At 41.7% G+C, this 12,002-nt stretch overlaps 1 protein-coding gene across 6 annotated transcripts in view; it reads right to left on the minus strand.

Annotated features, from left to right (window-relative positions):
• The window catches only part of LOC142564614 (bromodomain-containing protein 7-like), a 118,401-nt gene that overhangs the window by 52,806 nt on the left and 53,593 nt on the right, over positions 1 to 12,002 (minus strand). For 5 of the 6 annotated variants that reach the window (XR_012824628.1, XR_012824629.1, XR_012824631.1 and 2 more), the window contains exons 13-15: positions 8,318 to 8,500; positions 5,430 to 5,470; positions 1,733 to 1,871 (exon numbers count right to left, since the gene is read on the minus strand). Coding sequence is in view for 3 of the 6 variants with exons in the window: in XM_075675694.1 (XP_075531809.1) it covers positions 1,733 to 1,871; positions 5,430 to 5,470; positions 8,318 to 8,500 (363 nt within the window). In the remaining 3 variants the exon portion in view is untranslated. Of the gene's footprint in view, positions 1 to 1,732; positions 2,509 to 5,429; positions 5,471 to 8,317; positions 8,501 to 12,002 lie in introns of those variants that run through there. The other variant, XM_075675703.1, reaches the window with a different exon arrangement.

The raw sequence follows: 12,002 nt of genomic DNA on the forward strand, positions 1-12,002 counted from the left end.
GCTTGAGATGGTGGTTGCAGCATGGAGTGCCATGCATCGGGCCATGATTGAGATATCGTCCAGGAATATGTATCCCTTGCTTCAAGAATGCTGGTTTTTGGTGCCACCCAACAGGCATTGCATGCGGATTTGGCGCCGGACGCAAGATTTGAACAAAGGGGCCATAATCGCGATTGATTGCCTCCAAGTATACGTGATACAATCACTTGTGCTTGGCACCAGACAACGTTGGCAGCGACAGCGTGCGCTGGAGAAATTCCGCTGCTTGCGTGGAGCGCTGTTGCTCTGCATCCGATGCAGAGTTACACAAAATCTCGTAAAAATGATTATATCTCCAAAAGCAATTGACCGAGAATACTGCTCCACGGCAGTGCTACAACTGCTGATCGACAGATGTGGGTGCACTTTGTACTGTCGGCAATGCGGTTCTATATCCTCGAGCAAAGCTTGCCAAAGTAGGCTAACGGAATTTCGACAGTAAAGTTTGGTTCTGCGATGCATTACCTATCTGTGTTGTCTCATTTCACAACAACAAAATTCTCGCGAAACCAATTTTTTCGTCTTCCCTGCTGATTTCGTTATTGCGAGGTTGAGCTGTATATACAAGGTATTTCAGTGAACACTTTGAAAATTTCTTAAAGGTTGCCTGTGGCAGATAGTGCAATTCTAGTTCATGAGGTGGTCTTCTCAAAATGACAGACACTAGTTGCACAAAAAAATGCAAATGCATAGTTGACTAATTAACAAATCATAAACCATTTAGCTAATTACCTTATGGCCCATATTGCAATTTACAAATTCTAGCCGTGAAGTTCGCAAGGCGGATCAGATCCGCTTGGAATGACTTCTAAGGATGAGATAATCATTCCTGAACTTAGCGGAGAAATGCATTAGCGTTCCAGTTACGTTTGTGGCTGAATGCATAAACGACGTTTAGTTAAGAAAGTAACTGGAATGCGAACGGATTTCTCCGCAAAGTTTCGGAATTAATATTTAAAAACTGGTGTCATCCTGAGAATTCGTTCCAAGTGAATTTGCCTTGTGAACTTCACGGCTAGAATTTGTAAATTGCAATATGGGCCACAAGGTAATTAGTTAGCTTAATTAGTAAAGTTTTGTTAATTAGTCAATTGTGCATTTCAATTTTTTTGCAAGTATGTCTGCCTCTTCAAGTAGACCAGCTCACGAACTAGAATTGTGCTATCTGCTACAGGCAATGCTTAAAAAATGTTGAAAGTGTTCGCTGAAGCACCCAGTAAGTATACAGGTTTAAGTTCACTTTCAAAGCTTTACTTGGTTTTAGCTATGTACAAAAGCAATAAATAACAGCTCAAGAATCCATTCTAAATCAACTTGGTAACATGACAGCCTGACCTACGCATGCGCACAAAGCTTTACGTAAAACCTCGAAGCTGGCAACAAGCATCCCTTATTCATGCGGAATATATGGAACCCTCAATGACACCTATGACTTACCTCATCATGTTTTGATGTCTGCGCATTGAACAGCTGCAGTCAAGCCGAGTGAGAGCTAAGGTAAATCGGCAGGGCTGAAAGCTTTTTACATATGTAGGAGCTGCTATAATATTAGTGCCCACTAAGAAAAAAAAAAAAACAGATAAAATGGGCAGGGGAAGGACACAAAACAGCCAGTGTTTTGCTTTCTAGCCAGTCCTGCCCCCGCAATAATCACTTATCCAAATCTACACCAATTAGCCAAATCTTGTCGTACCTTCATTTAGTGTCTGATGACCGGAATGGGTGAGGCAGTGCAAAATGTACGGATATGCCTTCTGTTCTTCATGCTCTGTTTTCACGAAGACGTGACCACCGTGACCATGTGGGGGACAAACAGGTGTGCTGAACATTTCCTAGCAGACAGAAGAAATTAAAGAGGTTCACAAAGCTTCTCTGCGAAAAAGAAAAAAGAATGTGTGTGAAGAGTTAAACAGCGGTCATTGTTCTCTTGACCCAAACCTATAAAATCGTAATCTCCCACACTGCTTGTCCCTTTGAGTGCATTTTGTGGGTTTTCTTTCTCCTGTCAATAACATCCTTTTGTTCCTAACCAGCTCCGTTGAGTTTACTGCTGGCAAAACACAAGCCTGCTCTTGGCCAGATCCACTGCAGACTACTGACAGGACTTAGCTTGCACAACGTTCCAAAAGACCCCGATACCAGTGAACACCAAAATGTCTCGTGTGCCCAATGTGCTCTCCAATCCTTCCTGGCCCACTGGCTTAACAAAGCATGTTAGCGAAAACCTACATATCTTTGTGTGTAGGTTTTCGAAGGAGACAAGAGTCAGGTGTTGGAAGAAGGAGAGTCATTAGTGCGTAAGGAGACATCGTTACTGCTACTGCTATCAGGGAGGTCATGTGTCGAGACATTGTAAGGTGATGCCACATGTGGGCATGAGTGGTGGTGATGACAGGGTGCTGTGGGAGGGTAGTTGATGCCCATGGCCTTGCGGATTGCCTCCACACTCACTATGCTTCCTGGCTTCGCCTGCATTCGCAAAAAAAGCAACCTCAAACACCAGTTTCTTCACAGTGCCCAGAGGCAGACAATTGCAAACACAGTTTTGTATCACCCCTTCAGGGGCTGTGTGCACAACTGTGCATGCCAACACTGCGCATCAATAGCATAAGCACTGTCGAAATAGCCTTGAAACATGTCTGATTGGACCTGTGCTGCAAGTTTCAATAATAGGTGTACAGTGTTTTAGTAAAACATGTTGGAAGGTAGCCGACTCAGTTCTTGCTCTTGGCGTCAGTGTGTCATTATGTAGTGGGCTCACTATCATTGTTTTTCACAACGCTTTACATCCGGCAACATTCAAGTGGCTGGATAGGTGCTTTCTAGGAGTGATTGAGTTACCGTATTCCTTAGAATCTAGGCAGACAGTTGTTTTTCTTTAAATAATCATACACCAAACTCTAGGGTAAGCTTAGATTCGAGGATTTTAAAAAACATGCCAGTTTTTAATTGAAGTTCATAAATATGGTGCATAGCTAGCGCAATCTAGAAAACTCAGTATTGCAGATGTTACTAGCCGTGTCAGTAGCCAACTGAAATACACAAGCGACGTTGCCATTTTGACCTGTGTCGTATCGGCATGCGGCGTGGCACTATTGTAATGGCACCAAACAGGCGATACCACTATGCTGCCACTTTCAAACGAAGAGTTGTGCTAGCGGCAGAGGCATCGTCAAACGTTCATGCCGGGTGGGACTTTGACATCAATGACAAAAACATCCATCATTGGGGGGGGGGGGGGCAACGGGAGACACTTTTTGTGTGCCCACCACAAGGAGATGTCAGTGATAAGGAAGATAGCGACGAAGAATGAGCTTGGCATGTTCTTATTTAATAAATACTGTTTTCATTTTGTGAATGCTGTCCTCGCTTTCTTGTTCGGCGTACATTCGGGGTAAGTTCTTTTTTTCTGGCTTCGGACTTGGCTTAGAATTGGGGCCGGCCTAGATTCAAGTAAATACAGTACTTTCCTGAAGAGAGTTCTAATATTGAGTCCACTTCCCGCAAACTTGACAAAAGTAACTCAAGAACTGAAAGCTCCTAATCTGTTCTGCAGCTATACTTTCTTTATTATTATGAAGATGCAAGAAATGTGACGCAATTAAATTTTTAATGGACATAAATAACTCGTGCCTGAAGGGGATAATGAAGTCTGAGAGACACCCTTTGAATGCCCACAGGTAGCTGTCTCACATGAAAATTAATGTGGCTGCGGTACTTGATTAACAGGGCAGTTTTAGGGCGACCAGTGGTTTCAACTGCACAATTTAACTTAACATGTACTTTCAATGTGCTGCTCCACAGAAAGTTTGCCAAGCCTCAGCTAACTCATAAAATGTACAATGCCTGTAAGCTGCAATAATTACATCAAGGCAAATAAATCTACTTCTGTCTAAAACAATTTCAATAAAATGAACGTTAGCATCATACCATACAGAAAAAATCGGGAAGCACAGCAATGCTTAAATTATTTCAGTATGTCACATTTAGGGGTCTTTGTTTGAATGTCATCAATATGTAATCGGTAAAGTAGAGAACAAACAAAGATGCCTGAATCAAAAGACATGTTCAGCACAATTAATACCTATGTGCATGATACTAAGGAGCACATGAAGTTGAAGCTATTGGCAAAGCAGTAAATCAATGGTCCACTTTCAAGTTTCCAACCTGAACTAAAAGCAAAATACAAATGCTGCATTATATGTAAATGAGAAAAATTTATTTTTGCTTTCCACTTTTGATGAAATTTTCATGTAAACTGAAGTCAAATTTTGATTAAGCAAAACTTGTCTAAACAACAAAATCCAGCACTCATGTGGCTTTTGCACATGTAAGGTATGTCCTAAGTGGATAAAAATTGCTGTAGAAAGTTGGTCTGGTTTAAGCCCTCTGCGACTTACTATACAGTAGAACCTCAAAGATAGGATCCTATTATGATTTCCCGGTGCCAATGTTTGGGATCGAGAGCACAAAAAAATAATTCAATACAGTTACGCTTCCTTTTTACTTTTTAATATGTTTTCACAAAACAAAATTTTTCAGCATCAACACTCAGTATATCACTAAACTGCGATTGTACGATACGTTTTCTGACTGCTAGACCCCATCTGTACAAGGCGTGAGGCATGCACACTCGAGAGCAGGCACATGCCACGGCAGCTTCCCCGCAGCACCCGCCTGCCCATGTTGTGTGAAAATTCTGGCACACTCAGTTTCTCCTCCTGGGTCATTACACGTCATATTCACAGGCATTGCCACCAATGGTATTACGAGTCTGTTTCACAGCGCATGGGGCATAGTACCGTTGGAAGCGTACTGCACACTTTTAATCGCTTCCAGCAAATGCGCTGCTATTCCCTGCACCGAGAGTCACATTTTGGCTCTGGCGGCATTATATTATGGTGTTACCTACCAGCTTGACTTCCTTTCGTCTTCCAGTCGCTGTCTTAAACACTACACAATAGGAAAACGACAACGCGCTAGGGCCCCACAATTTCTGCGCACGTCGGTGTCATGTATTGTGCTGCAACGATTCTCGCCGAGTAGGCACTTCAAAACGTTCCGTAAATATGTGGCACACATGTGGGTTAGGTATCTTTCTGCAGTGACCTGTCACTATGGCTTGTTGGTACAATTAACCTATGTGTGGCTCAAAGCTAAACATAGTGTTTAAACTTGTGGGAGTTTCATGGTTTGGCATGTAGCTGGAAGGATATATTGAGAGCTCAAAGAACCCATATACAGCTACTAGAGTAAAAACCAGTATGTATTAAGGTACAATGGAGCAGTTAAACTACACAAAACAGTAATGCAAGACCTTAATCCTGTGCAAACATGTTTACCTACAAACAGCATGCAACAACATGGCTGAAAAGGAAGGACTAACTTACATGAGAAGCCAGCTCAGAAAGTGTCTTTGCAATCTTTTCCGCTAGAACAAGAAATAAAGGAAATCATTTAGTGGATATCTGTAACAGCTCACAGCAAAGCAGTGAACCTCTGGAAATGCTTTAAAAATGAAAAGGTGTTGGCAAAACTTCAGCGCTAACAAAATATAATTGCACAAAACTGCATCCAAGCAGTGACACACATTAACTGTGCACAGAACTAAGACTGTTTTTGAAAGGGCAAACACCTTTTCCTTCTTGATGTCCAATGACATCACTAACTGATCACCAAGCTTTCAAGTGGCACTCAACCAATGTGGCAGTTGGCCCTCAGAAAGTCTCAGAATTGTTTGTCATTTTAGTGATGCAATTGATGATCTATGCAACAGCTTCCATGCTTCAGTATCATAATGCAGATTTCCTGAATTTTGACCGAACAGCAGCTAGGTTGATCAAAAACCTCAGCTTCACCTGAGGTAGCTCACTGCACAGATGCATGTGTGAAGCATGCAGAGTTGGTGCCGTGGGATGTGGAATTGACGAACGCAAGTAAGTGCACTGGGGCTGACATGCTGCAACGAGAGGGGCGATATACAGTAGCCTATATATACAGTCGAACCCATTTATAAAGAATGCGACAGTCCCGCAAAAATTGATCGTTAATCAGTAGTCTGTTTTATTTAGACTCGCCCTTAAAAATGCAGAAAAATTGACTGCACTGATGCTGGCATCAGCAGTTGCAATTCAGAAGCGGTGGAGTCCAAACAGCAGATTTTCAGCTATTTTTGTTCCCGGTGCGCTTCCGCACCTAGCTGTAAATTTCCATTAGAAATGCCCATCTAAAAAACAAAATGCGTCATTTTATAGCTCTTGCAGAATGGTGTCCAGTTCCGGTCATTTGTCATTCCGAAACTGCAAGTGCAACTGCCATCTTTTATTAGAGAGCTTTTGATATATTTTACTACCAGAGGGACATGACTATATTATGCAAAAGAGTGAAGCGGTCTAGTTGGCCGGAAGCGTAAATTTCAGAAACTACTGCGGCATGCCACCATTATGCGAAAGTCTTGGATATTGTGGTCTCAGCATTATGACTTCGCATCAGCCACACATGAGCAGTAAAATTACGTTTTCTATGCTGCTTTCAGTGGAAAGAAATGCAATGTTCGAGAGGTAGATCGTCACCACGAACCATTATCAGCAATAAGACAAACAAAGCGCCGCCGAATCGTGATTTCCTGATAACAGCATAGTAACCGCTGATACTTTGGAACAGGGGTGCATGAATAGCAATTTTTGAGAATGAATCGATTATGAATCAAATAGTGCAAGAAGCAAATCAAATTGAATCAAATATAAAATACTTTTCTAATAGCTTTTAAATAATGAATAGCCATTATTGTAATTAATATAAAATGATGTTCATATCCCAGTATTCTTTAAGTTTGGAAGTTTCTGTCATAGTATGTTATAAAGTGTTGTTTATTAAAAGCACACATTAAGCATTAGGAGAAAATAAGTAGTGTCTTAGCATGAACAGGGCTCTTGAGGGAGTGGGAATGATCGTTGTGCAGCCAGTAAATTATGGCTAGCTAAGCGACGTAGCCTACTTCACTATGCAAATTCTCATATTTTAGCTATTTATACTATGGCCGTGGGGGTGGAAATTTACCGTGCTTTGCTCCAATTTAATGTTCATTTGGGGACAGTTGTCTTTGGAAATATTTGAAAAGTATTAGACAAGTATTTGCATTTACGAATAGTGACTATTCAATTCGTTATCCAAAAGCTTTGAATATTTGTGCACCCCTACTTTGCAACACTGCATGGTGGCAGTGCATGGCCCAGCATTCTCAGACTCTGACTGTGTAGATATCAACAGCAACAATAGGAATGCCTAAGCGGCCAGTGATCCCATGGTGGAAGTATGTAGATGGTGATTCCAAATCGCTAAAACAGGCGTAATGCATGTGGTGCTGTGCGAAAATGAGAGTGCTACCATCGTGGCATCCATATCATATCGGTGCACACATCAGTGCACACCCCGCCTCATGCTGTTTATGATGTAAGCATCCTCCCTGGAGGCATGCCTTGACAGCAAGTGGCCTTCTTCACAGCTTCCGCAATCTGCACGCGGCGGCTGCTCGCGCATTTTGAAGGCAGTATCATCGTGGCAACTGGACTGGAGCAAGGCATGCGCTGCCGTGCACCTAGTTTAGTCACGCTCCCATGCTTTGGTATGTACTTTGCGTGCACCCTCTTTCAACTGTGACTGAGTTTGAAGCAGTCATAACAGTACACCAATTAAAAAAATGTTTGTTATCCCTGAAAGCAGTTTCAATAGGCAGGGTCGGAAAATCGTAAATACACTGAAATGTAGTCGTTTTAACCGATAGATTGTTATATCTGAGATTACTATAAGTGGGGTCAACTGTATAATGAAGTCAGTAAAACAGACACTTTACTTCATTGTATCAATATTACACAACAGTGAAGTTTTACCTTGCATAGTAAACGACATCTGTGATTAAAATGATGTTCTACACTGCTCCCAGGGTCATATCTTGTATACACAGACACACAAGAAAGTAGATGGGAGAACAGCAGTTGCTGTAGCTCTATTGGTAGAGCACTGCACAGATAATGCAGAATATGTGGGTTCGGTTCCACAGGTGGCAACTTGTTCTTTTGCCAACTTTCATTTTCCTTTACCTTTTATCATTTATAATTTTGATTAAGAACCACAGACCTTTATGCTTTTCTTGGCATCATGTGGTTGTGGATAAATGTTATACTCAAGAAAGGAAAAAACAAAAGGAGCTCCACATAAAGAATTCCTATTATGATAAATTGGAGAAAAAATTTTAAGGAGGCTGACAGTGGGGACATACCCAGCTCAAGTTCCAGTTCACTGGCACCCTGTATATGGCTCAGGTGTGCTGGTGGCGTGGCACTAAGCCGCTCTTGTTGCAGACGGGACAGGGTATCAATCATCTCCTTTGACTCTTGTAGCTTCTGTTGTAGCACAGCATTGATATCACTGTCAGCACTATCCAGTGATGAGGATTCTGAAACTGCAAAATTTTACAAGTCAAAAGAAACTCAAATAAAAGCAAAAGAAACTCAAATAAATTACATAAACAAACAGGCTGGCACTTGGTCATAACAAGGCAACACAACTTGGGCACAACTGTGAAACAATACGCTGTGCCACAAATTTCCACAATGGCCCATAAATTATCCCCTATTAAAAGGAAAACACATGCAAATCCAAACGTGGAAGCTGAGCCCAATGTAACAGAGTTAACCCATCACCAGCTTGATGATGATGATTCTGATCAATACCCTGCAACACTTTTTGAATGTAGTGCCATCTGCCCATCTCTGCCTTTTCTGTTTTTCCAAGCAGCACCAGTAGTGCTGCCTAATGTCTACTGGGAAGCTTCAGCTCCCAGTAGGCTCCCAGGGGCGGCCATTTTTGCTTTCTGTTGTGATGATTGCCAAACTTCGGAGTGCGTTCAAAAACTAACGCCTGGTATGAAAAAAGCGAACTTCTTAGAAAACGAAAACATAGTTCTCCTCCTTCATGTTCTATGGTGCAGAGTGTCTGTGAACGCCGCGGAAGGTCTCGAAAGCGGTGTTTCAAATCATCGATAGCGGACGGCCATTTTTGCTTTCTACTTTGACAAGCGCGAAAACTTCGGAGCGCGTTCAAAAATCATCGCCTAAGGGAAAAAAGCGAACTGCTTAGGAAACAAAAGAATAGTTCTCCTCCTTCATGTATGATAAGGCAGTGTGTCCGTGAGCGGGGCGGAAAGTCTCGAAGCTGGCATTTCAAACTATAGTTAGCGGGCTAACGATACCCAATGGGCACGGTACGGAAAGAGTTAAATAGTATTCATTGTGTTAGGTTGGTGTTTGCTTCTAGCATTAGTTTGCGAAAACACACATTCGCAAAAAAAAAAAAAAAATAAAATAAAAAATGCTTCTCTTTGATAATAAATTTTTTAAACAGCCGAGCCAGTGAGAATAAAAAAGAAATCATTGCAGGAAGAAGACCATGCTAATTGTGACCGATAAAAATGTCACAATGAAAAGGCTAGCACTCAATCTTCTATGGAGTTGCTTAACCGAACGTGCACCCGTAGTCAAATTAAAAACCAAGTAAAGCTTTCCTGATAAATAGCAATTTCAATAGATATGATGCTTGAATATGCTCCACTACCATTGTAATGCCCTCTCTTTGTCACCACCATTTCTTTTTTTATGCAAGGCATTTCCAGGATTTCAAATGTGTGTTTCATCTTTCTCGAACACAACAAACCTGTGTGCCATACTCGCAGCCAAAGAAGACAGTGTACACTAAGTCCACGCTGTGGCATGAGCTGGTCAAAAGAACAGTGGAAGCCTACTATCATTGTCTTTTTTTGTAACTGAATTACCTTGGAGTTTTAACTAGTAAGGTGGCTAAGTCATGATTCCCCTTATTTCACAGCAGGGTGCAAGTGAACTACTGCACACTGCTTATAATAGAGGACATAACAAAGTCAGCAAGTTACAAGCATCCTGCAATGATTCTAAAACAGTTATAACTACATGTCTGGTCTGTATGTCTCAAAGACAAAAACTTTTCTAAGAAGAGCAAACTCTTTTTAGAGTAAAAATTAAAAGGAACCTAATTTCACTGAGAATTCCAGCATACATAAACACACAAGGTGCCATCAACTCAAATTTCTTTCTTTTTCTTTTTACTTTTTTGCCTTTTCATTTTACTCTCCTTATCACACTTCCATGAACTGATAATGAGTTTAGAGCATTGGATACATGTAAGAGGCTGGTGTGCCTTAGTGGCCTAGCTTGCTCAACCTGAGTGTGCAGCACCTTTGGTAAAGCAATATTCAGTGTCCCTATGTGACACACAGCAAAACGTACTTTGTACCACAATGCCTTCGTGGATGTACTAATTAAATAAGTTGCAAAACATCACCTATATTTAAGCAGCACTTGGGCTACATCATTATCATCAGCCTGGTCTTTGGGTCATTAGAGGCCTTTGGGGCCCACTGCAGGGCCCCAAAGGCCTCTCCCATACTTCAACTAGTAGCCTAGTTGGAGAAGTAGAAAAAGTAGCCTGCCACTTGAGCTACATGACAGCCCAGATATACTGTATTCTCGTCAAATTATTAAAAGGCATTCAGTAAAATTTCACAATTTGCATCTAGCACTGACAATCACTACCATATACATTGCTATTGGTGGCATACTCCCTGGTGCCACATCATTGCCACATCCCACAGCATGTAAAAGACAAGCGATAAGTGCACTTAATATGCCATGCAGGTCCCCAAGTAGTCAGGCACAATGCACCAGGATCACAAAAAAATTTGTGCCTATAAGGAACTCCTAGTGAGTTGCAGTGCACAATCACAGTGCAGAGCAAATGCCAAAGGGGTGGGGGTTCGAATGTGTCAACAGAGTGAACCTGCTGAGCAGGAAAGGGGCAGTGCAAGATGATACAAGAGGGGCCTTTTTCGTATCTCACGCAGTACATTCTGGCAACAAATGGGTCCTGTGACCGTCCTTGCTTACAGCAGTGGACTTGGCAGACACTTGCAAGCAAACTCTATATGCAACTTGCTTTGTCTAAATGCAGCATCTCGCAGCTAGCAATTTGCAGCTATTACCCAGTTGCCACAAACCTTGGCATAGCAGCACCTGTACGCTTCAGCCTATGTAGTCGATTTGCATCTATACAAAGTAGTGCTGTAGCTTGACTAAGCTACATATGTTACACTTGAAGACCAGTTTCTCAACTGCCATTGTAGCAAAAATTTCTCTTTAATATCAACATACATTGCATTCATTGTAAGCACAATGTGTTCAACTGTAGCTTTACTTGCTCAAGTATACATATAATACCATATTTTTTAGCATTTAAGTTTCTTTTCCTCAAATTTTTGTCAGTGTGATTTACATAGCACGTGACCTAACAACCTTTATATTTTTTTTTCTCTCTCTCTTTTTAAAAACTAGCTTCTGAAACACCGCAAGACCACAGTACGTGCTCGTGGAGATGAATGCCTTCTCATACAACTCAACCAAAGCCCCCCCCAACGTTTTGAAAGCATGTGATGCAGTGGTACAAGTGGTACAGAAAATTTTTTAAGTTGTGTGTAGTAAAAGAAAAATGAAGAAGTGCAACACTAATGGTACTTCTGAGCACCATGCCTCAACTGTGAGCATTCTTTCGCAACTGCCACACACGCAATTGTTTGCCTGGTGCACAGGTGGTTGGTGTGCACTGTGGCATGCTGCAACAGGTACCCTATGAAGATGTGCAATGCCTCTGCGCTTGTACAGCAAAGTTTAACATGTCTCTTATTGTGTGCACAGCTGAAAATGAGAAATGTGCTGGAGCTGCATCACTTCTAGATAAGTGTGACACTGCTGCCTATGGTGGCCAAACTTTTGCATGATGCACTGGAGGGCGATGACTTCAATGACTTTAGATGTTTCTCTTCTGAATTTACACAGTGTTATTTTTTTTCTTACAGAATCAGTGTATTCAACACGGGA

The sequence above is a fragment of the Dermacentor variabilis genome, chromosome 1 (genome assembly GCF_050947875.1).
Source record: "Dermacentor variabilis isolate Ectoservices chromosome 1, ASM5094787v1, whole genome shotgun sequence".
NCBI classification, from domain to species: Eukaryota; Metazoa; Arthropoda; class Arachnida; order Ixodida; family Ixodidae; genus Dermacentor; species Dermacentor variabilis.